This window comes from Erithacus rubecula, assembly GCF_903797595.1.
Source record: "Erithacus rubecula genome assembly, chromosome: 5".
NCBI lineage: Eukaryota > Metazoa > Chordata > Aves > Passeriformes > Muscicapidae > Erithacus > Erithacus rubecula.
The window spans coordinates 4894070-4919485 of NC_136687.1; the positions used below are offsets into that span (position 1 = coordinate 4894070).

General features: G+C 45.1%; 1 protein-coding gene across 2 annotated transcripts in view; it reads left to right on the plus strand.

Annotated features, from left to right (window-relative positions):
* Positions 1 to 21206, plus strand: part of FGFRL1 (fibroblast growth factor receptor like 1) — a 162685-nt gene extending 141479 nt beyond the window's left edge. Inside the window, exons 4-7 of one of the 2 annotated variants that reach the window (XM_079306051.1) lie at positions 7668 to 7748; positions 13025 to 13330; positions 15751 to 16104; positions 19429 to 21206. In XM_079306051.1, the coding sequence (XP_079162177.1) occupies positions 7668 to 7748; positions 13025 to 13330; positions 15751 to 16104; positions 19429 to 19829 (1142 nt within the window). In that variant the 3' untranslated portion in view covers positions 19830 to 21206. The remainder of the gene's footprint in view (positions 1 to 7667; positions 7749 to 13024; positions 13331 to 15750; positions 16105 to 19428) is intronic. The other variant, XM_079306052.1, reaches the window with a different exon arrangement.
* Positions 21207 to 25416: the final 4210 nt, after the last annotated feature.

A 25416-nucleotide genomic window follows, 5' to 3' on the forward strand; every position in this document is an offset into this window, starting at 1 on the left:
ATAGGAGCAGCTAAGGGAGCTGGGGGTATTTAATCTGGAGAAGAGGGGGTTCAGGGGGGACCTTGTGGGTCTCCACAATTCCCTGACAGGAGGGGGCAGCCAGCCTGGGCTCTTGTCCCAGATAACAAGGACAGGAGGAGAAGAAATGGCCTCAAGTAGCACCAGGGGAGGTTTTGATTGGATATTAGGAAAAACTTCTTAATGGAGAGGTTTGTCAGGCATTGGAACAGGGTGCCCAGGGAGGTGGTTGAATCACCATTCCTGGAGATATTTAAAAGACACGTAGATGTGACCCTTAGGGACATGGTTTAGAGGGACTTGGCAGTGTAGGGTTTGTAGTTAGAGTCAATCATTCTGTGATTCTGTGAAATAGAGTTTGTTTCTCTTCTGAGTGACTGTTCCATAGTCAAGCAGATGCCCCTCTTGGGAAGCTTTCACATATGTTCAATTTAAAAGCTTTCATTTTTTATCTCAGTTTTTTAATGTATTAATCCCTTTATACCCTTAAAATACCCCACTTTCCTGAAGTTCCACCTCTCCACATTTACCTCTCTAAGGAAATACATTATCCCTTTCCATACCAAAGTTTTTAAATCAAGCCCAAGCAATAAACCACAGCATTCTTTATGCAAGAGTACAGAATAGGGATATGTCCATGTTGGTCTCCCAGCAGAGGTTGCAGTATTAAGAAGGAATTGTATAAAAGATTTAGTCCAGGTGCTGGTAGCAGCTTATGCACAGCAGTGAAAATTCTCTCTGGGCTGATGGATCTCTCAGTGGAAGTAGGATTGGTTTGTCTGTGCTGTTGGAGCTCAGTTGGTACCAACCTGTAAAATAAACCACTTTTCACAAGTCTCATTCTGTGAAGAGTGTTAAGTCTTCCTTGGTGTCAAAGCTGTCATCTCTGATTATGTTCACCTGCTGTTGAAGTGTGGGATGCAGCAACAGCCACCAATTCAGAGCTTTGCCACTGGCAGGTGATGCAATGGGCCTGTGCATTGCCACAACTCAGAAATGGGAGTTTTGATGCAGCTCTGGGCAGCAGCCTCATTTCTTCATTACCCAGCCAGGGCTTTTGGCTGTTGCCTGTGGAGTCTCTCCAGTGTTTCAGGAGGCAGGTGGTTTGCAAATGTTCCTTTTGCAAAACATCCTTCTTACAAGAGATTCTATGAGCCTGAAGTGAAATCCTTGCAAATTTTTGCATGGAAATTCTCATGAAAATGGCCAGAGCAGAAAATACCAAAAAAGCCACCAACACATACTTTTTTTTATTTTTACTGTCAGGAAATTCCACTTTTAATATCTCTGGTTATTTTTGGCCCAAATGCAGTTGAAGGCAGTAGGTGCTAAAGTCTCCAGTGCCTGTCACAGAGGGAAGTTCTCTGACAGTAACCTTTTACTTCATTGGTTTTTGTTGGTTTTATTGTGGGTTCTTTGGTTTTAGCTTGGTGGTTTTTCTTTTTTGTTTGTTTTTTGTTTGTTTTGTTTTGGTTTTTAGAAAAGCAGAGTGTTCCTTGACTATGCACTCCTCTGAGTGGGTTTTTTCTTTTCCATCTTAGAAGTTTTCTCTGACTGGACCCAAGGAGAGGTGTTTCCTCCATGATGTATTTTTTATCCAAATATTCCTAATACCTTTCACTGAACCCTTCCAAACAAACTCTAAAACACATTTCCTGCCTGTTCATGACATCAGCACTGTTAATACAGTAGGTGAAACTGTTAATATAGGTAGGTTAAGGAATGGTGAGCATGAGATGGAGGGTTAATGGGAGACCTACAAAAAACATTCAAAATAGTATCTAAAATTTAGGGCAGGTCTGTGTCAGTGGGATGAGTTCATTGGAGTTTGGTACTGTCTGCCTCTGGCTGGAAAGAGGATTCAGAGTGGACACTTGCTAAATTAGACCTCAATGATGGTAAAAATAAAATCATAATTAGTCAAAGTGAAGGCACAGATGTTAAGAGTTGTTATTCAGTAACAAAGAACCCCTGTATTTTAAAGCAGTGATTTCAAGGTCAAGATCATGTTCAGGGTGTTCCAGAAACATCCCAAATATCACAAGATGAGCAGTAAAACCCTGCCAGCTGGCAGTGGTAGCTCTCAGATGGGGTTTTTCTGCTAGCCAGTGGGTTGGGCTGCTTTTCCCTGGCCTTTGAGGGTTAATATCAGCTGAAGTTCTAATGAAACCTGGAGTGTTAATCCACATTAAGGAGATCTGGGGAAAGCAAGCACCTTAATCCCTGTAATATCCCAGAGATAAAGTTGTTGCTGCCTTCCTACACATGTACCTCATGGGCCATTCATCTGGGCATCAGATAAACCAGTTGGGATAGCAGAAGACTCCCTAAAACAAAGTACAGAGTGATCTTTGCCTAGGAAAACCTGGATGCATCTGAGATAAACTGTAGAAAAATTTTTAACCTACTTTTTAAGATTGTGCTTGCTTTTGTGTGTGTTTATCTGCCATCTACTGCACCTTCAAGGCTGCTGAAAAATAAATCCAATCTTTTGCTGTTTGAAGTTTATGGTCTAAGTTTTCCTTGTTAGGCTCAACAGAAAAAATACTGATATAACTCCTAGAAAGGCCCAAAATCCACCTGCCACAAACAAGTTTGGTCACTCCCCTAGACTTCTACAGCAGGGAGCAAATGTGATGTGCAAATATGATGTGTGGGGGTAAAAGTGAGAGTCAGCTCCTAAAGCCAGAGTTCAGAGAGATTTCTTCCATTCATCCATGGGAGAAGGAGAAGGCCTCATTATAATTGTTCAAGCCTGACTGGATTACATCACTTTCCCCCTCGTTTCACTCCCTCCCCACTTGCCTCCCTCCTTTTATTGACACCCCTTGTTGAGCAGCAGTGAGGTGGGGGCTGCCCTAGTGATGGATGCTGATTGCTTCATTCCCCACTGCCCCCCCAGCGCCTCCCCCAGAGCTTTGAAGTGTGCTCAGGTCTCAGGCTCCAGTTCAGAGGTCACTTTGTTTATTTATGCAAAGCTGGCTCATCTGTGAAATGGGGCTTTCAAGGCCTCTGACATCAAAGGCTCCAAAGCTGGTCCCATCAAGTCAGAGCAGGGACGGGCCTTGCATTATAACAAATTGAAGAAACTTTGTGAATCATAGGGAAATATGATGGCTAGATTTTTGCTTCAAAAACTGGGCTGTTGTTTTGACTTGTGGTTGGACACTCAGCACATGGTATTGGCCTGAAAACCAGTCATCCCCTTTCAGCTAAAACACCAAGCCTTCATGGAGAGCCTGTGGCTATGCACAATTTGATCCTGACTCAGTAACAATCTGAGTATTTCCCATCAGTTACTCTCAGAGCTGGACCCTTATGCAGAATTTTCCATGTGCTTTAACTTTTAAGAGGGAATGGAACAATTCTGCTATGGTAATAAACAGTAACCATACCCCACTGATGTGGCAGCCTTTGTCCCATAGGCTCCTCAGTGGGCTTTGTCACTGATGGAGCTACACACAGAAATCTCTTTTCTGCAGAAATCCAGCCTGCTTTGGGACACCACACTCTTCCCCAGCAGCACCAGCATCTCAGTCCTGTGGCATCTCAGACCTAAAATCCAGCTTGGAATGAGGTCCTGAAGCAAAGGAGAGGGGATGGCTGGAGAACAGCTGAGGGTGATGCCACAGGGGTGACATTCCTGCAGAGTGGGCTGATGCCTCTGTGTCCATCCTGGCCCTGTTTTGCATGGCCATGTGTGATATTTGGAAGGGAAGGGTCTACATGAGTTTGTCCCATGTCTCCAAGTCTGTCACCTGACACTGGAGCCTTGCCCTTCAGGTTTCTCTACCAGCCAGCGTGCTCTGTAGCACCATGGAGCCAAATTGTACATTAAGGACACCTAAATCATGTGTATGTTTTCTTAGCATCAGATACTCGTGACATAAAATTAGTCAGTGATTGCTTTTCAAGGCAGGTTTTCCACTTCATCTTCCAACTGGCTGCTGTCCTAAGCGTGTGATGCTGTCCAAGAAGTCCAGTGCAGGATGACCTTCCAGTATAGGTCACAGAAAAGAGAGCTCGTAGGAAACTTCAGCAGTCCATCCTTCTTAGCACTGCCTCTCATAGTAATCAGCTGGCAGCAAATTTGGCAGTGCTGCATAGCTGGTCCCTGCTGCCCTTTGACTGCAGGCTGATTTTTCTGCATGTACTTATCACCCCGAGCTGCCCACCTCTGTGGGGAGCTGACAAGAGCATGAATGAGCAATCAGCTTATTAGGTCATTTCTTGAATATAGCTCAGACTCATGATCTCTGCTACTAACTCACCATTTTGTGTGCTGCTCCTATATATCTGAATGTGGCTTCTTCCTCCAGGTCCTCTCTCTGTCTGAAAAGAATACTACCAGGCCAGTTGTGTTTGTGAAAGTTTGGGTGAAATGCAAACAACAGGTCTCTTCAGATCTGACATTAATAATCAGGCTTCAGACTGCAGGTTTGGGCTGAACCAGATGCCTCTGACCTTTCAGGAAATTCAGCTTTGCTTTCAGCATCACAGACCCCTGTTAAACACTGTAAAAGTCTTTCTCTACTCTTGGAAACCATGTGATACTAAAATTTAAAAAATAAGGAAGTTCTCCAAAGCAGGGAGAAACCAACTCCATGTAGCCACAGAACTGACTTTGGCTGAGGCAGGTGGAAGTCAAATCTTGATGATGTCTGAATTAGACAGGGTGTTCCATCCTCAGGGTGTTCCTGAGTTATGTCTCTCTCCTGCAGTAAAAAAGCAGCTCTTTTTTGGTTCTTTGCAACCACAGGTCACCACCTAAGGTGCAAGAGGGGAGATTCAAATCCTTCTCTGAATGCAGCAGAAGAGAGACCTGACCCTGTGTCGCTCACATCACAGATTAGCACTTTATCATTATATCTCTGGCTACTCTGCTGCCTCACTCACACTTTTTAAGTTAAGTTGAGGGGTTTCAGGGAATCTTCCCCAAAAGAGCTTCATCCAGTTTCTGGGTGTCATGAATCAATTCTTTTTGGTACAGCTGTTGTGTTTCTTCATATACAGGGAAGGTTGGAGCCCAGATCACTGCACTGCAGCTGGAAGGGTCTGCTGGAACATCCCTCACCCCATGAGCAGCTCTGGGGATGGGAAGGAGCAGTTTTGCTCTACAGGGCTTTCCATGTTTATGGCATTTCCCCACCTTAAGACTTCTGCTATTGTTGTTAATGTTACCACATTCCAATACACATGAAGCAAATTCCAGTGTATCTAAACCAATGTGCCTAAATGCATGCAGTTATTTATTTCAGTTTTTCTCCTCCACCAAATCATCTATTCCATTGGCTCAGCATAGTGGCATGAGTTATCCAGATCTCTTTCCCCAAAAATATTTTTTCAGGGTTTGGTAGGTGACTCCACAGGTTTGTGATTTTTTGGGATAACAGCTGACGATGCGTCTTCAAAGGATCAAAGGGATTCAGAGCAATTTTCCTTACATCAAAAGCTTGGCAGCAAGTCAAGAGGTGTGGAGTCCACAGTCAGTGGTTGTGTGCCAGCAGGAGGAGGGCACAGGGGCTGGCTTACTGTAACACAGGGCAGCAAGGGAGATCCCTGCTCTGTACATCAAACTGAGCAGGGTTAAGGTGTAATTGACAGAACATCACCACTTGAACATCTTAGCCACTTTTATGATATTCAGCAGTTAACAATGGACAAGAATCCCACATCTCTGACCACAGTTTTTCCTCTCCATTGCAATACATTTTTCTAATTGTGCTGAGGGATTTATGTTCTCTTGACAGACAGCATCCAAGAGTTGATTCGTGACACTGTGGATATTTATGAGAAAAACTGTACAAGTGCCAGGAGATAGTTTGGTATTTTGACTGAAAGAAGACAATGTCATATGCAAGCCATCATGTATAATGTGTATTTTTGTATTGCCTGCATTTGGTTTGCCAAGTTTGTAAAAATAAACTTGCCAAGTGCAGCTCAGGAAGCACTTGTCTCCTCTGTAACACAGGCTGCAGGCAAAGGCACTGTCACTTGGGCTCTGTGTGAGACCTGGTGCTCCTGAGTGGGACCTGTTTCACCATGGTTTGGGCTGGGAGGAGCCTGGGACACCCAGGAAAGGCTCAGGGTGTCCAGCCATGGACAGAGGGTGGTGGGAGGTGGGATGGGGCTGTCAGCTGCAGGAGCTGGTGAGGTTTGAGCACAGGGCTGCTGCCCAGAAAGTTTTCTTTTCCCTTGGAGTGACAGCTGTACATAGCTCCAGGAGAAACTGTGCTGAAGTAGCCAAAAGGAGAAGAGAAAAATCTCTCAGGGTTGAGGGGGGACAAACTCATGTGGCATTGCAGCCTCTCTGCTTAAGGGACAAGGCTAATGAGAGCAGAGCGTCTGTTGGCACATAATGCCCTGTGCTGAGGAGATGGAATGATTTTCCAAAATAGCTGAACCTGGGGTAAGGACTGGGTTAAAGACACGTTCTTCTCTCTCAAAGACTGCACACAAGTTTACACACCAAATACTGTTTTAAGCACAACCCAACCTGTACAACAAGTATAAAGAGAAGTTTTACTATTTGTACCTTTCTGGGGGGGGGGGGGGCATGCTTATATATAAGCTTTTTCCTCTCTGTTGCAGAGATTATGAAAAAAATTATCCTGTCTTTTGCTCATGAGACCCTTTCATTACGAGTTTTAAGAGTTGGGCATTTGGGGAGGTTCCTTCCTTAAATTAGATGTTTCCACTTCTCTTTATTTGTTTGGGTTCCTTATTGAGGCAAACTTTTTCCCAGCCTTCACCTGAGGCTGCTCTGAACTGAGCACTTGTGCAGTAGAAGTCAAGCTGGAGAAGGAAAAACTTTCACATCTGGGTGCTGCAGATGTGTGAGGCCACCCAGGCTGTGGAGTGAGGCTCAGGGCACTGTCCTGTCCCCCTGGCTGTCCTGGGGACCTCATAGGTGGACATATCACAGCAGCAATTTGAGGTGGAGCTGCTGGAGAGATGGAGGTTCCACCTTGTAGAGATTTCTGTTTCTCCAGGACAGAGCTGAGATTTTGGTGCTGCTGTGTGGAATGATACAGACAGCAAGAGTGATGAGGGACAAAGGGGTGTGTTGATACAGGTGGATGGGTGGTCTTAATTAAAAAGAAATACCCACAAGCAGCTTTTAAAATCAATATTATTTTTGCCAGCCATAAATCTGCATTCAGTATCTCTTGAGAGCTCATTTCACCCCAGACCTGCTTGCTCTTCTGATCCTGTGTGGAAGCTGAAGGGTGAATTAGTGGCCACAGTCACACTGCTTGTGCTCTCTATGGCTGATCACATAAGTCTTCCCCCATCTCCTAGGTTTAATTATCTCTAATTTTGATTTATATGATTATTTGCATAGATGCATAGTTCAGCTCCCCTAGGGAACAGCAACCTGTAAACATAAACAGAGAGGCTTTTGTTAGCTATTAATGGCAACATTGATTAAACTCCCATGATTTGGTAGCCTGCTGAAAAGCTCATAAAAGAAGAAAACGAAATTGTTCATTAGACTGGCCAGGCTGTAGGTGCCTGGATGTGGATCCTGCTGAATGTTGAGTTTGCTTCAGCTACATGGTGTCTCCAGCAGGAAATGCAAACTCCTCTTGTTGTCCTGTTGTGCTGCTGGAGACCTTCTTAACATCTTCCCTCTCCTTTCTTCACAGATGATGCCAGCTCAGGAAAGGACAGCCAGGTGCCTGAAGGCTCCCATGGAGAATATGAAGACCATTCTGGGAAGCAGTGGGGTAAGGAGCAGAGTGTGTTCTGTGGTTTTCCTCAGCCCTTGGTTCAGTGCTGTTCACGTGGCACATTTCTCAGTTGCTGAAGGAGAGGAAAGGCAGAGTGGCTGGAATGAGCTCTCCCCACATATGGTCAAATAAACAGAGTGTCAGCTGAATGTGTTGGTGAATGGATCCCATCCAAGGGTCCTGCAAAATGCAGCCTGTGGTCTGCCCTAGGGCCCCCTGCCATTTACCCCAGCATGGTTCTCCCTTGTATTTGTTTTTCTGGGCAGGGACTTTTCTTCTGCATGTGCAGCTATTACAGCTGTCATAGACTCCCTATAAAAAGCATATTGACTTTTACAGCAATATTTCCAAAAGTCTTCAGTGCCAGTATAACACTGCTCCCACTGAGGGCAAATGGGAGGTCTGACTTCACTTCAGGAGAATTAGCACTAAGCCAAGATGAGTATTTTTTAAGATCCCCCTCTCTTTCAGACACCTGCCTGAACCTTTCCAAGCCATGGACTGTTCAGGCATAAGATTTTGTTGCTGTTGCAGAGCTTTGGGGAGCTGCTAAAATCTCACTTGGAACAGGCTCTGAATCACTGCAAAACTTGCAGGTTCTGTTTGGTCCAAGCACTCTTTGAAGGACAATAAGTTGTCAGGCTGGTGCCAAACAGCTTTTGGCCATTGCTGACAGGAGTGTGATGTGAGTTTATAAGCTCAGTGGATGAAGCACAGCATTTCATTTTGCTCGTGCAGTACATCCCTCTCTTTAATTTTATAATACAGAGGTGGCTTTGCACCACATCTGTGGCCAGGGAGAACCTCACAGTAGTGGTGGGGTAGAACCTGACAGGCTTTTGCTGCATGAGTCCCCACCACTTAAACTGAGGCCAGTTTCCTTCAGCAGCTGGCAAACAGGGAGTGGAGTGCTGTGCTGTAGTCCAGGCTGCACTTGAATTACATATTTATCTCAGACTGAGCTTGTATGGGGAGAGAAAGGTAGCCTCAACTCATTCTGGAAAGGGATGACAACATTTTAAAGCTGGAGGAAGGGTGTCTTAGATAAACTACAGGTCAGGAGTACTTCAGGAGGGGTTCAGCAGCTAGTACAAAGCTGCCATCTCTCCACTTTTCATTACCATTGTACCCTGGTAGAGCTGATGGATGGTGGATCAATACAACAATACAACAATAATATATAAGTCCTACTAAAATTATTAGACATTGATAGTCTTGTATCAGATTGTGTCTTACTCTGTGCTGCCCTGTCTGTTGTGCTGCAGAGTGCTCCTGAACCTCTGCTTTTTCTTCTTTTCATCCCTCCACAAGCAGAGTGTGCCTGGAGCTGGCCACACACCCACCTAAGCCTTTTCCATGTAGCAGTGCTCACCAATAAGCTGCTGGTGTGAGCTGGTGTGCAGGGAGGGTCAGTGTGTGTCTGCAGGTCTCTGGGATGATGGGTGAAGGAGCAGTTTGTGTTGTCACAGTCCTGGACTCTTGGAGAAGTGTGAGAAGAAAAACATGGTTAATAAAAAAAGCTCCACTTCACTTTCCATCTACCATCACAGACTGGTATCTCTGGGGAGAGCAGGGAACTGATGTAGGGGAAGACAGAGACCTGAGCTCTTAACCAGAAGGCTTGAAAATATTTCAATACATGCTCCTATTGTGACACTTTTTTTGCAATTGTCATGAGAGCTGGAAGTGGTTAGTGACTGTCACTATGTGGAGGTAATGGTGGTGCATCACAGCAGAGAACAATTTTCAGATAACAACCTCACTTTGTGTGACAGGAGCCTCAGGGACTGATCCATGCCTCTCAAGGTGTCCCACAGGGAGAGGACCCCACTAAATTCCTTCACAGGTCTTTGTGTTGACATGCTTCCATTGCATTCAATTTTCATTAGCTTTGAATAAATCTTCATGGTAAACTGCATTTCAGCCAGGAACCTGTACACCACACTGTCCCTTTGTCCCCATCCACTTGTGTTTTCCCTTGCTCTTGAGTGGGACATAATTTATACTGTACAAATGTGTGGTTGATGTTTATGAAGCAAATGCCAAGTGATGTGGAGGAGAACAAGCATGTGAATAACACAGAGGCACTTTGTAATGGCCTTTGCTGGCACTCCAACAAGCAAAACTTCTGTAAATGGAACAGATTTGGGGACAGACATTTAGCATCAACTCAAAAGATACCTTTTCTGCTTGTCTCTCACAGTGCTGCTTCTCTTCTTTCTCCTTTGTGCTTGCTGGGTCTCTTTTTCTCTCTAATGTGTGTCTCTCTTTCTCCTTTTCTTGTTAACTGGCTTTTCTAAACTTGTCCAATTCAGGCTTTTGTCAAGGAAACATTCAGGACTGTGGAAATGGGATCTGGTTTCAGCATATTGCACACAGCCTGGAGCAGCTTTTGAGACCACATAATCACTTAACCTTTTTTACACAGAAAAAGAAAAAAAGAAAGAAAGAAAGGCTGAAAGATCCAAAGAAGTGTAGCTTTACCTGTAGTTTAGTATGTATTTGGGGAACCATGTGTGAGGAGTGAATGCAAAACTCCATGAGAGTCACAGTGGGAGGAAAACCAGAAATGTTAAAGACTTGCTTTTTTTGGGTGGAAAGAGTTTCTGTGTTAAAATGTCCTTACTGAGCAGGGATGCCAGCAAGTCCTTCTGAGAGTTCAGAGTTACTCACTTGACTTTTCAGTCAGCTGGGGGAGTGTGACTATCCTGGCTCCAACTTGCTCTTTGGTATGTTAGTCCCAGCTCAGGAATCCTGTTCTGTCCTTAGACCTGGAGTTTCTGGTCTGGGAGTAAATTACTGCCATATCACAGAGTAGCTGTTCAGATCCATTTCATGGGATTCCTGACCTCTCCTTGAGCCTTGCAGACATTTTCTCAATTTCCACAGTGACAGCTCTTATCAGCTCTTATCTCCCTCGGCTCAGACTGATACTTGGGATGTCCTTGCCCAGCGTGCAGCTCTGCCAGGGCTCATTGTCAGGGAGAGGGATTGTCTCTGCTGTGAGGGGCCCTCCTGCAGCAGATCCCAAAGGGAACACCCAGCAGTCCAGGCACCACGACCTGTGGAGGGGTCAGTATGTCACACTTGCTGCTCAGCTGTCGCAGCAGAGACTTGCAGTGCCGCAGTTACTCCGGTTCATTGGGTTACACATGAAAGCCTCTGCACGGAGAGCAAAGCATTTCTAGCAGGAGTTTGAAATAACAGGGAATGGCTGGGACCCAAAATGACAGCCAAGGGGGGCAAGGGAAGGCTGTGGAGACAGATGGTTTCCCTGTGGACGAGCACTCTGCTGAAGGGTGTTCTCTGCCCAGAGGGAGGGATGTTGGCCAAGGCTGCAGGGGAGTGAGGGCTAAAGGATGTGCTCACAAACCTCAGAGGGCAGTGGCTGCCATTCCCCAGTGCTTGCAGACAGGAAGCTGCAGCCTCTTCCAGTCAGAAAAGCTCTACTATAATGCACATCCCAGAGCTCCTGGCCCTCAGCCCTGGCCAGAGCTGGCTGTCAAGTGAGGAGTCTCACCAGGCCATCCTGTAGCTGGCCAGGGAATCCCTAGAAGTACTTAAAGAGGGTGTAGATGTGCTGCTTAGGGACATGGTTTAGTGGTGGAGCTGGCAGTATTAGAGTAACTGTTGAAGTCAATAATCTTAGAGGTCTTTTCTGACTTTAACAGTTCTATGATGAGCTTAGAAGTGCCCCCGGACTGGCACTGTATAGTTAAAGTAACTGTGAAAAATATGTTATTTCTTTTAAATTCTTCATTAAATTTCAGATTTTTGTGAGTTGAGGGCCTTGCATTTCTCCAAGTTTCTTGTCTCTGCTGTTAGAAATATTGCTGATTTCTTGGCTAAGACAAGATGACTGGCTTAACCCACACTTCTATCCACTAGTAGCTATTGCTTCAGATTTTCCAGTTTTGGGATGAACTGGTATGGGGTATCCTTTAATAACAACCTCACAGAGTTTTATTGGGTATTTCCATTTCTTTGCTTGTTTCTTTGGACCATTCAACATGAATGTTTTGTAAATTGAAGCTGAATGAATTGCATACATTTAAGTTCAGATGAATGTACAAAAGTCTGTCACACTTCTGAGACTTTCCTATGTATTTAAAAGATGCTGACTCTTCTTAAGTCCCAATAAAGCCACAGATAGCTAAGAGGCAAAACATCTTCAGGAAATGAAGCTTCATGTGACAAGCAAAAAATTGAGAAAATGGTCAGCGTGACAGGAATCTGAGTTTTTTCCTTTGGTCTTGGCTAAGAAGTTTGTGGAATATGGTAACGATTACAGTGTGATTATGGGGCCACATTTTGCCTTCAGCTGCAATAGCGTGATTTTGGTATTATTTTGTGAGATAGTCTGGTGCAATTGCCTTACAGACTGTCCTAGTTTGAAGGACAGTTATCTGCCAATAAAGGCAGAAGCTTCTCTTTGAAATGGAGAATGTAAACCCCCTCCCTCCAAATTATTATAATTTTGAAATTAAGGGGGTCTCAGGCAAAGATGTGGGAAATAGGAATAACAGTTCTTCACTAGCAAAATTAAAATAGAAATATAATATTAGAAAGAACAATCCCAAACCCTGCCAGAGTCAGAATCCAAGTTGGCACAGTCAGTCAGTCAGGGTGGTGGCAGCAGTCCCATTCAATGGTGGCTGCATCCTCCTGCAGGGGCAGATGTGGTTCAGCTGGAGCAGTGCTCCTGGAGAAGGTGCAGTTTCCTCTGAAGGTCCAGGGATGATGTGGAAGGGTCTGGCTTTCCTCTGGAATCCAGTGGAAAGAAGGTGCCTTGGTGTCCAAAATCTCAGTTATTATCTGGGTAGGAAAGGCTTGGCTCCTCCCCTGGCTGGAGCATCTCCCAGTGGGATGATGTAATTTTATCAGTCATGCCCTGGGACTCAGTGGCCATGAACAGAAGATATCTCCTGGAGGGAGGATGGGCTGTGGAAAAGATAAGGATGATTGCCCAGCTGGTTTAAAGACGGCCCATTAGCAGAGAATATGTGCCATGGAGATAAAGAATCACTACCCCACCCAGTTTTAAAGATGGTGATAGAATACACATTTCTGGCTACATCCACCCAACACACAGACACAGAAATTCTGGGGTTGTGCTATGCAGGAGGTAAATGCAGTGGCCAGAGCAGTCCAGTGGTGAATCCCTTCTAAGGAGAAGAGTTTGAGCTGATATGAGGGAGAGTGATACACTGGTGTGTATGGGGCTGCCTCATCAGCAAATCTGACTCCTTTGCTGTGTCCTGTGCTCACCACAGTCCATTGTGATGCCTTTGCAGCCCGGCCCAGGTTCACCCAGCCTGCCAAGATGAGGCGCAGGGTGATCGCCCGCCCCGTGGGCAGCTCCATCCGCCTCAAGTGCGTGGCCAGCGGCAACCCCAGACCTGACATCACCTGGCTGAAGGACAACAAGCCCCTCACTTCCCAGGAGATTGGGGAGAACAAGAAGAAGAAGTGGACGTTGAACCTGAAGAACCTGAAGCCAGAGGACAGTGGGAAGTACACCTGCAGGGTGTTCAACAAGGTTGGGGAAATCAATGCAACGTACAAAGTGGAAGTGATCCGTAAGTGCAGAGAGGGGCCTTGGGGAGGGGGATGGCTCGGTCCAGACAGCGTGGTGGCAAGGGTGCAGTGTTGATGGGTGGAAATGGAACTGGGGAAGCATAAAAGTGTCAGAGAAAACATTGTTGAAACTCTAGAGTGAACCTGAAACCTGGGCAAGATCGAGTAGCGAGAAAACAATTGAGGAGCTGAAATGAGGATGAGTGCTTGGGAAACAATCATCTCCACAGGCACCTGCATGGTGAAAGTCATGCCCAGTTCAGTCTTCTACAAGAGAGTCAGTTCTGAGAACTAAAAGAAAACCCTTTCAAGTACCATGGAGGAGAGAGGGAAATATCTAGGATAGCCCAGATTAGTATATCAGAATTGGGGAAACCAGTCAATTCAAAATTTAATCTAGAAGTTTCCCAAGGGAATTAGCAGGAATCTTGTGATTAGAATGACTAGCCAGACAAGGCTTTAGGGCCAGATTCTATAATACATTTTGCCATCTGGAGGTCCAGGCAGGTACAAATGAGTTACTAAAAAAAACCAACCAAACAAACCTTAAAAATGCCCACTAGGACCCTGTCTGTATCTTTAGATGCCTACATAACTTTAAAGATTCAGTCCTTAGAAGATGAGCTGTGGGGGATTACCCTGCATTGTGGTGAGGTAAATTGCTCTTCTTACTATCTAGCTATTCTGATTCTTGCTCTCTAATCTTCTGTTTCCCCTATTATTGCTGAGGATAATTATGCTCAAATCCTTCCTAAGTTTACCAGAGAAGGGCTCTTATTCTCAAATCATTATGCTTTGCCTATGACATCATCATAAATTGTCATGGAAATTATTACAGAGTAGCCAGCTGAAGAAAGAGGAGAAGATGGGCTGAGTGGAGGGAAGATTGAATAGCTTTCATTAATGAGGAGCAGGGCATGGAGGGCTGTTTCCAGACACTTGGAAAGCATGTTGTTTGTCTGTGCATGAGAAAGTTTATCCCAGTGTGAAAGATTGTTCTTATAGGTAAAGATCTGTTGTCTGATAAGTCCTTTCTCTAGAATCACAGGAATTAAAAGCACATGTGGGAAGCTCTGTTGGGCTCTGAAGGCACAAACCTGCTGGACATCTGGGATTGATAAATATGCAGCTGTGTGGAGACAGTAAAAACATGTGTTTACACTAAAACCAGGAGCAGAGGCAGGGAAATGAATCAAGCCCCATCCTAATGGCAGCTGTGGCATTTTCACTTCATCAAAACCAGACAGCATCAGGAACAAACCCCTTTCTGTGTCCCTGTTTATCTTGGTTTTTATCAACTTAAAGATGTATGTAACCTTTGTTTTCATTAGCTTTTGCTGGCTAGGAGTGAAAACAGTAACCAAAGCTGGAACCAGAGTCAAGGAGATAAGGGCATTAAGCAGTTTTCAGACATCTTTCTATTTTTAACATCATTCTGTGGAGCATTACAGGTTTTATTCAATTTCCTCCTTTTTTTTGCCCCCCGAGCCTCCTCTCCTAAGTCCTGCTTATCTGAGTCTCAGTCTCCCCAGCTGTGATTGCTGCTCAGTATCCCAAGGCAAAGCCTACAGAGACCACTGTGGTATTTTTGTTTCCTAAGCACATCTTTAGAGCCCTCAATATTGAACATATCCTGGGTTTTTGAGAGAGGGGCCATTGTTCCTCTCACTCCAAAGGCAGTGCTGGTGGGAGCTGTTTTGTTACATGCTCAATCCAACAGTGTTTGCCATCAAAAGGAGTTGATGATTGCCAGCAGATACCACCCACTGTGATACCATAATTTCTCCTGTGCCTAGGATAGAGGTTTGCAGTACCTCCTTGTCTGGAAACTGTGACTGATTTATCTGATCCTAACCCTAAAAAAAACCTAAACATTCCTCAGAATGAGGTGTACATTTTTCCTTTCACTTTATGTGGTGTTGACACAACCTTAGACTTACGATCATGCTGGAAAGGATGGTCTTGTGAACCTCTCCCAAAATATGAGGGCTTGGAGGGAAACCATCCTTTTCTCCAGGTCTGGTGCAGGTAGGAAAGGAACTTCCTTGTTATAAACAGGAAGATTCAGGCTGAGCATGAGAATAGAATTGCTAAAGCCTCGGAGGGAAACCATCCTTTTCTCCAGGTCTGATGCAGGTAGGAAGGAAACTTCCTTGTTATAAACAGGAAGATTCAGGCTGAGAATTGCTAAAACCTCAGACAATAGAGGAGTTGCTTGTAGAGACTGGAGAGCATCTGCCATTGGAGGCTTTGGCAGAGGCTGGCAAAATGTGTGTCAGGAGAAGCCTGCAGAAATCTCAGCCCGCCTTGGGGCAGGGCTAGTTGGGCTAGACTGTGACTTTGCACCCCTCCTACACCTTTTCCCTCTGCTTCTGCAACTGCGAGTGACTGAGGCTGGCCAACACCCTTGTGTTCTGTGCAGAGAGGACGAGGTCCAAGCCCATCCTGACGGGCACACACCCCGTGAACACCACGGTGGATTACGGCGGCACCACCTCGTTCCAGTGCAAGGTGCGCAGCGACGTCAAGCCCGTCATCCAGTGGCTGAAGCGCGTGGAGTACGGCACGGAGAGCAAGTACAACTCCACCATCGACGTGGGCGGCCAGAAGTTCGTGGTGCTGCCCACGGGGGAGGTCTGGTCCCGCCCAGACGGCTCCTACCTGAACAAACTGATGATCACTCGAGCCAAGGAGGAGGATGCAGGGATGTACATCTGCCTGGGGGCCAACACCATGGGCTACAGCTTCCGGAGTGCTTTCCTCACTGTCCTGCCAGGTCAGTCGGGACATTTTCCTCCCTCTGTTATCTGTGTCATGCTATTTATTAATCCAACTGATGCCCAGGCTAGCCCAGTTCTGATAAGAATGAATGGGGGACTATATCAGCCCCGATTTAAATCAGTCCCTGCTGAAATCCTGCTGCTGATTTTTCCTTTTCTCCCTTTATGGGGAATAACCACAGAATCACAGAATGGGTAAAGAAGGGACCACAGTGGGTCATCTGATCCAACCTCCCTGCTCAAGCAGAGTCAGTCAGAGCACGGGATTGTGTCAGGATGGTTCTGGAATGTCTCCAGTGAGGGAGACTCCACACCCTCTCTGGGCAATCTGTTCAGTGCTCAGTCACTGCACAATCAAGAAGTTATTCCTCACGTTCAGGTGGAACTTCCTGGGCATCGGTTTCTGCCCTTTCTTTGTGTCCTATGGTCAGCATCATGGAGCAGAGCCTGTCCATGCTCTGACACCTCTCTGTAGATACTTAGAGACATTGTTGAGGCCCCTCTTAGTCATCCAGGTGACATAAATTGAATTATCTGCTCCTGTATGAAAGAGGAACAAGCTGGGAAAAGATATTGAATCTCTTCAGTGATATGATGAAGGATGGGAGAGGGAAACTGAATAACAGCACAGTTTGCAACCTCATTCCCTAAAATTCCTCTTTTCTCTTACCCTTATTTATATTGCTTTTACTGGTAAAAGGAAACAATGATACAGGCCCATAAAATGAGAGAAGAATAAAAACTAAATGGGTCACAAGGAAATAAAATGAATGAGTGTGAAAACCAGAATGATTGATTAGTTAAATTTGCACCCAGTGGTCCCCTGTGGCCCCTGTACCAAACTCACAGCTGCTGCCTTCCCTCCCCAGAACTCAGAGCTGGTGGCACAACCAACTGAGTTTATCATTTGTGTTTGAGACACACCATCCTTGCCTGGTCATTTGCTCCTTTGTCTTCTGACTATGCAGTTCTACTCTGATAAACATTTTGGATTTAGGACTGCACTGTAACTGAAAGGCCTGTAAATACCAGGAAAATGCAGCATGGGTGGGATATAACCCAAAGCCTCTGGGTGTTCCTGACCTATGAGAGTCTGATCCACTGAAATCAGGGGGAGATTTTCCATGGATTTAAATGGGGCTGTAGTGAGGCCTGATGCCAGAGCAGAGCCTGCAGAGCTGTTGTTATTGGCAGTGATGGAGAAGGAGAACCCAGCTTGCCCCAAGATGCAAAGATGTGGTTGTAAAGCCATGAGTTAAAAGAGACCATTTTGCTTGTAAATCTACCAGATTTGACATTGACAGCTCTGAGGAGCATGGATGAATATCAAAACACTTTTTTTCAGCCCAGCTGGGATTTCTGCCAGGTAGCATGAAGACTTCTGTTTTCAGTCAGAACTGATGTGTCAGTTCTCTGATCGTGTCATGTTTTTAACAGGGGGCTGGACCAGGCTCACCTTCCAGCCTAAATTATTCTGTAATTTCCAGTGTTGGTGAATCCAAATTTCATCTGTTGAGGTCAAAGTATAGGTCCTCCTAACTTCAAAGAGACCACATGGTATATATTTAACATTTCAAACTACCCATAGGATTATTTGTCAAGAAGAGAAAAAGACATTAGTGTCTTGAAGAAGTTTAGCTTGAAAATTAAGTGATACATGTTTGAATGTAACATATTGAATGATTAAGATAGCCTGTGGTTTTTGAAGTTTTCTGGGTGTCTCCCTGCAAGCTGAGTTCTGTGCCTGGGTATGTTTCAAGGCATTGGATATTCCAGCTGGTAGCTATCTAGACAAGGATTTTCATAGCTAGAATCCTACCCCATGACTCCTTTTGGGTCTATAAATCAGATCAGGCTGGGAAACTGCAGTGGCTATCAGGGATAAGCAATGACTGCCAAATGCAGAGAGATAAAGGAGGAGGTAGTTGTGAAAGATGATGTCTGAAGTATCGTATCTCCTCTGGTAGCTGAATTTACTGCCCTTGAAAAGCCAGCAGCAGCTCCAAAGAGACTGGTGGAGGTAGAGCCCATTTGGTGTAGGAAGCTGGAGACACACTTCAGTGCTGAATGGACTTTCAGTTCTCTTTGGCTTGGGAACCAAGGAGGGGCCACCAGCTCACCTACATTTTCCCCATCCTTCAGCCTTCCAACACCTCCAAAACCCCACATTCATTCTCCCTGCCATGGTGGAGCACTGCAGGGGAGCTCCAGAATTGCTGGACAGGATTGCTAGAGAGTGTCTGAAGCCCTTGCAGGCAGAGCTACACCTGGCAGAGGTGTGTGGGCAAAATGCTGTGGCTCTGTGGAACCTGATTGTGCTTCCTGGGCTGCTGACAGGGAGGTTTTACTGGCATGTCCTGTGTTGTGTCCTTCAGTCTGGGCAGCAAAGCCCATTCCATCACAGAATGAGAGTACTAAGAAACTCTCTCAAGCTGGCTCTAGTGTTCATCCATCCACTAAAGCTTGGGTAAGAGAGTTGTAAAATCCCCCAGAGACCCCTCCTGAACCCTAAACCAGAGAAGATGAGTTGCTTGTCCTTCCAGGAGCACTGAAAAGCAAAGCAGTCACCAAACATAGTGTGCTGGCTTGGTTTCTCCCTTGTTACTTGGTCAGGCAGAGTTGCCAGATGTGGACACTGCTGAAGGCCTAGGCACATTTTAGCTAGGCCTTTTTCTCAGGCCATGAAACTTTCTCAGCCTCAGCTAGGATTTTTCCCAAGCTAGAGGTTTCTTCTTTATTGCAAACACAAGAGAAAGAATCATGACAGAGATAAACACCTGCAAGGTCCCTGAGAAAGCCAGGGAGAAGAGGTGTCTCCTTCTCTGACCAATGATTTGTCTGTATTTTGTTTTCCACAAAGTGCCTTATTTAAGGCAATGGTTTCTTTTAATAAATTGCTCTTTCTTGCTCTTTTCTGTTGTAATCCGATACCAGAGATACAAGGAAGGTCTTACCTGTTCCCCACTGCCGCTATCCTGTTGGCAGACAGCCAAATATCCCCTCCCTGACCCTTTCCTAGAAAAAGCCAAGACCTGAGATCCTCTGTCTCTTTTTTGCCCTGGCACCACCATGAAATAAAGAAAGGCAAGGAGCCACTCTTTTGAACCTTGTGCTTATCTCCATGCTAAGCCTAGCTCCTTCTTATGGATACATAGGAAGAAGTTACAGTTTGTAGCACTTTTCTGCACCAAGCAAGAGAGCGTCTTGTTGCTGTTTTTCCGCCGCTCCGTATCTTTCTCCGCGGCAGCAGCCAGACACCCTGTACAACAACCCCAACCCTTCGCCTGTGTTTAATTAACTCCTCCTGTCTCCCCCTGCAGACCCCAAGCCTCCCAGCGCTCCTGTGCCCCCCTCCTCGGCCAGCAGCCTGCCCTGGCCCGTCATCATCGGCATCCCGGCCGGGGCCGTGTTCATCTTCGGGACCATCCTGCTGTGGCTGTGCCAGTCCAAGCAGAAGCCGTGCCCGCCCGCGGCCGCGCACCGCCCGCAGCCCCGAGAGCGCGGCTGCGCCGCCCCGCTGCCCGACAAGGACTGCATCTCCTCCATCAACTACGAGGAGTACGTGGCCCAGCAGCAGCATTTGCTGTCCCAAGGGCCCGCCCTGGCCCCCGCCGTGGCCTCCAAAATGTACCCAAAGATGTACACGGACATCCACACCCACACCCACTCGCACGTGGAGGGCAAGGTGCACCAGCACCAGCACGTTCAGTACCAGTGCTGAGGGTTGTACTCTGGGCTCTTCCTCGTGGTACCTCAGCAGAGACTGCCAGCCGCAGGCAAAGAGACAGGAAAGGTTATATATGTAATTTTAAATATATATATATACATATATATATAATTGTATATGCGTGTGTGTATGTGTGTATATATATATATGTGTATATATCTATATCTATCTATATAAATATATATATAATAGAGAAAGACAGCGAGAGAAAAGAGATTTTTTTTTTTTTTAATTATTGCAATCAGGATGTAGCCGAGGAATAATGAAGGAACTCCAATTCACAGCAGAGAGACAGCTGTCTCCAGCAGCAGAGCCTTCCTGGATATTTTAATCAAAGTGGCAACAAGTGAGATGGGACACAGGGATGTGAAGCACCGTCTCCTTCCATGTGTTACTGGAAGGAGCAGGTAAAGCAAGAGATGTGTGTGGTATTTTCTGGATGGGCATCACTTGTTTTGGTGGGAAGCCCCTCGACCTGTCCTGCTCTGAGGGACTCAGGCTCTAATGTACTTGAGCTTTAGTGCCAAAGCACCAGGAGGAGTAACCCATTCATCTCTTCCAGAGAAAGGAAATAACACAACAGGGTCTGGAAAAACCAATTTCTGTTCACAAAGTGAAATGCCACATGCTTCTCAGTGGTGGTCAGCACAATCAGCTAACCAAGCTGGTTGGTTCAGTTCCTGCAAGGTGAAGGCATCTTCTTTCCCATGGGATGTTCTTCAGATCAGCTGTGCTCCCCTGGTCCTAGGACTCAGTGCCACTGCCAGGAAAAAGGAAAGAAGGAAAGAGGAACATTGTACAGAACACCTTTATATTTATATTTAAGAAATAATAATAAATAATAATAATAATTGAACTGCTGATGGTGAAGAAAGCAAAACACACTGTCCTTCTCTGATGGCTTAAGAGTGACAAGCTACTGGATCTTCTGCATCAATGCAAAATACATGAAAGCATTAGAAAAAATAGTAAGAAGTAAAGAGAGTGAAATAATCTTGTAGGAAAAAAATTGCATTTGAGAAATATCCATCTAGGTTGTGTGTGGTTGTCCCCTCCCCTCAGATATCTCTTCATAAGTGATAAAACATTGCAGTTCAAACAACAGTAAAAACAGAAAGACGAGAAAATAAATAAGGATCATATTAAATACCTATATGGACTGGGAATGAATCCAATTGCAAAATATAAAACCTTTGTAATTCTATATAGAGTTTAAACAGAAGTCATGTATATTTAATTTATTTTGTTAAACAAGAAAAAAAAATGTATGATATTTTCCTCAAAACAGGCATTTCTATATGTATTTTGATCAAAGAAAATAAAGATTTTTTTTTTCAGGTTCTGTAGATGCCATGCTCAGAACACACTTGATGTAGCTTGTGACCAACTGTGCTTCCCCTAAGCTGGAGGCCACCTGTCTCTGTGCCTTTTCCCACTAGCCAGGTGTCATCTCCTGTCACCTCAGGTGCCATCCTGTCCATCAGGAACTGACCTTTTCCACTCTCTGTGTTGTGACTGTGAGGGTGTGCAGTGGCCAGATCACTTCTCATGGACCCCAGCCATCTTCAGTAGCAGAGTTCCTCTCTCACAGTTTCACTGTGCATTTCTGGGGGTGTGGGGAAAATGATTTGTTGGTTTGGATTTTTTTTTTTTTTTAATTTTTATTTTTAAGAAAATTTTATAAACCAAACCATAATAATTTGTGAGGCTGTAAAGGGAACTTTGGCCTCGGGGTGCTTGGAAGGAAAAATCATGAAATGTAGGTGAAACACTGAATTTGTAAGTGCAGCTGCTTTAGGAGCCAGTGGAGGGTGAGCTGGATACAGTGAGAGCACAGGAGCTGCTCCCCTTCAGGGGGCTTGAACCTTCTGCTGCACACCACAGAGAGGCACCCAGCTCTTCAGAGGCCAAAATCTTCTTCGGAGAAGGCAAGTTCAGCAGTGATGCAACTGTTTTCTCTTCTTTTAATTTACAGTCTGATGGTTAAAAAAAAAAAGCAAATTTGAAACATGCTAATTTTTAAGTTTGGAATTACTTCCTTCTCAAGCCTATTCCATGAAAGAGATCCTCACCAAACCAGCTGCTGCATTTAAAAGTGAAACACTTTATTTAATCTGCAGCAAAGCTGTGCTTTTAGGCTTTGCTTTTCTCTGAACGTTTCTGGAGGTATTTGCTCTGTGTTGACCCGCAGTGATTTTTTTCTGGTGGTTTGTTTGAATCACAGCAAACCAAACAGTTCCCTGTTTGCTCAGCCGTGGTGCTGTGAGATGGGGCCCCCATCCAGTGAAACACCTCAGCTCCTGCTTTCTTCACCAATACATTCTGCTACAAAAAGTCCCTTTCTGGCCTCTGAGTGGTTTATCCATGTAGTAACCCCTAGAGGAAGACCATCCCTCATGGTGGTTCTCCTGTAGAGGTTGTAGTAAAGCAACCCATTGATGACTAGTATTTTTCAGCAAGAGGATTCAACACAAATTTATGAAATCCCTAATATTACAATTAAGGATATCTTTATATGCATTCTCTCAGCTTCAGGGAGAGCTGAGAGCAGATTGAGTGTGGGCACTGATTTGAGGCCTGATTTAGGCAAGAGTTCTTAATGGTTGTAGTATACTGAGTAATTTAATTTAAAAAAATTAAAAATAAGAGTCTATACACTAAGGGCATTGCCTTTATTTCAAGGAGACAGTAAGTGTGTGTTTCCATGAGAAATACTGATGCCTACATCTCACATCTTGTGCCTGCGGGAAGCTGCTTACTGCACTGTAGTACATCCCAAAGCCCTGCACATTCCAGCAGCATTAGGGGCATGGCAAAGGGCAGGATTCCCCTGTGAGCCTGTGGCCCTTCTCTGCTCTCTGGGCCAGTGCTGGAGCAAGGAGACACTGCTGACCACGCTCTGTGAGCAGCACTGACACAGCTTGAGCTGGAGGTGAGCACTGGCTTTGTGGGGTTCAGCCCTGAGCAAACCCTGAGAGATTTTCTACTAGCACCAATGCAAGGGGCAGCTCTGTCTCTGAGCCTCAGAGAGGGGGTTAGTGGGTTGAGAGGAGCACTCCTGCATTTCCCATCCAGCACAGAATCCCAGGCTGTGCTCAGCACTCTCCCCCAGTGCCTTCTGCCCTTTGTGACCCAGCTCTGCAGTGCTGTATCATGCAGGCAAAACTACATTTTGTCAGATGGCTCAAGTGGAAGGAGTGGCTTCTTCCTGCCCTTCAAAGCTCCTGAATAAATCTAGATAATTCTCTAGAGCTGCTGACAGAGCTCTCCAAAGGCAAACATTGCATTGAACTGCCCCATGTGGATGATGCATCAGCCCAGGGCAGCTGCAGCTTTTGGCTGTGGCACTGAAAATGCAGCTCTGGTTTGGATGCACCATGAGAGATGCTATAAAGGTCTTGATTTGCAGAAAGTGTGGGGATTTCATCCTGCCTTGGGTATCTGCTCCATCCTGATCACCAAAAATGGTGTGAAATTTCTCCCCAGGGAAGTGGCATCACATGCCCTGTTTAGGAGGGGCTGTGGTTGTTTGCCTGGGCCTTGCACTGGCTTGCTGTGCCTGGGTGGATTTCACATTTTTGAGGAATTATTTTTCCTCCACAAGGTATCTCTGAGACATTTTCTGAGTCACTCTGTCCCAAGCCTACTGCATGCCATTGAATTTTAGGGCTTGATTGTGCCTTGCATATATTACAAAGTCTTCCATTGTTTTAATAAATTCAACCAGGTCATACTTGTTTATTAATATGTTTTTTATTCATTGGGAAAATATTTGAATTAATCTTCATTCCTAAATAGAGTGTGTTCAAAGAAAACCATTGTCTTGTTTGTGGTAACTGACCCTATGTTGAACACAGAAGATTTTTTATTTTATGTATTTGTATGCATAAGCATATAGGCATATAGATATACATGCCAGGCTGTGATAGAGAAGGCAGTTGTACTTTTAAAACCATGGAGCTTCAAAGATCAAAGGAATTTTAGGCTTAAAACTCACTATCTTTGTTAATTTTATTTGCATTGCAGATCAAACATGGCTTTACCTACCAGTTTGTGCATGGCATTTTTTAACTTTGTATGGACAATCTCTCTGTGGTCGGCCCCTTTCGAACTGAAAACTTATCAGACAGTGAAGATAAAAAAGTGTTCTGTGGTATTCATTTGGTGACAAATACAAAAACTGAACACATCAAAGGAGACAGAATGGCACAGTGGGTCTGTGGCTTTGTAATAAAAGTTGCAGGGAAAAAAAAAAAGGAATAAAAGCCTGGATTTGTGTTAATACATTTTAGAGTTCTGTGTTTTGAAGGGAAGAATGGCTCTGTGTGGGTGTGGGTTAGCACACATCAGGAGTGTGTGCTGGCAGGGCAAAGCAGACAATGTTGTAAAGTCACCTGTGTGCCACAGCTTGGTGTGATACTTTGTGTGGGTTCTGTGAATCAAGCAGAGGCATTATTTTTTAAATGGTTTGGGAAAGGTTTCTGGTTTTTAGTGAAAAAGGACAGGTTTTAATCTGTTCACCTCTAGAGCCAAATGCTATAACTGCACTAGCAGCCATATTTTAATTAACAAAATAAAATTTTGGAGTACCTGGAACGGACCAGGGATTTCAAGGTGAAGCTCATCACCTCCACATCTTTTGATGCAAACCTGTGAGTGTCTCACTACTCACTCCAGAGGCAGAAAATGTCCAAGCTGTGTGTCCTGGTTTGAAAGGACAGGTGTCAACCCCCAACACTGTGACATCTTAAGTTCAGGAAAGTTGGCCCTCACCCAAACTTCATCTTGACCTGACCTCGGCCTCTGACCCAAAAATCCCTGTGCAGAAATTGCATACTTGGGGTAGGAAAGAGGAAATATTTCTGTGTTGAATCCATTGCTGTGGCTTTCTGAAACCCATGAGAGGTTTGAAATATTGGAATAAAGATCTGGGGAAGATGCAGAGGTGAGCAGACCCTGAAGGTGGTCAGATATTAATGGGAAATTGATAGTGGCTTTCCTACCTGGGTAGCACCTCTGCCTACATGAGGAACTTTGAGCTTGCCCAGGACTCCAAATTGCTCAAAGCTGATGTTTAATAAGCTTTGGAATCTTTGGAAAAGATCCTTACAATCATTGAATTGTTACCCATACAGAACTTGTTCTAGGTCTTGGAGATGCCAGTGGGAAAAAAAAATCCCTGCAATGTCCAGTGGGAAATCAACTGACACATGGAACCACTCCCAGGTTTTTACATCTTTGCCCTGGCTGGCCCATTGACAGAGAAAGATGGGACAGAGATTAATGGCCCCAGTATGAAGCCAGACACAGATAAATGGGAAATTCACACACTTTGGAAGGAGCTATCAAAGGAAGAGGTAGACAGTGCATTTCTCAAAATCTTCAAGGCTGGGTGCTTTGTGGACAGCATGTGGCTGAATACAAGATTTTGGGAATATTACTGGCATAAAGGGATTTATGGAGCCCAGTGGTGCCTTGTGGCCCTGAGAAAATGCATTTGAGCTGCAGAGAAAAGGAGATGTCAGAGCACATGTACTCATACCCTTCCATTGTAAGGTCTGTCACCCAAATGTTCTGGCAG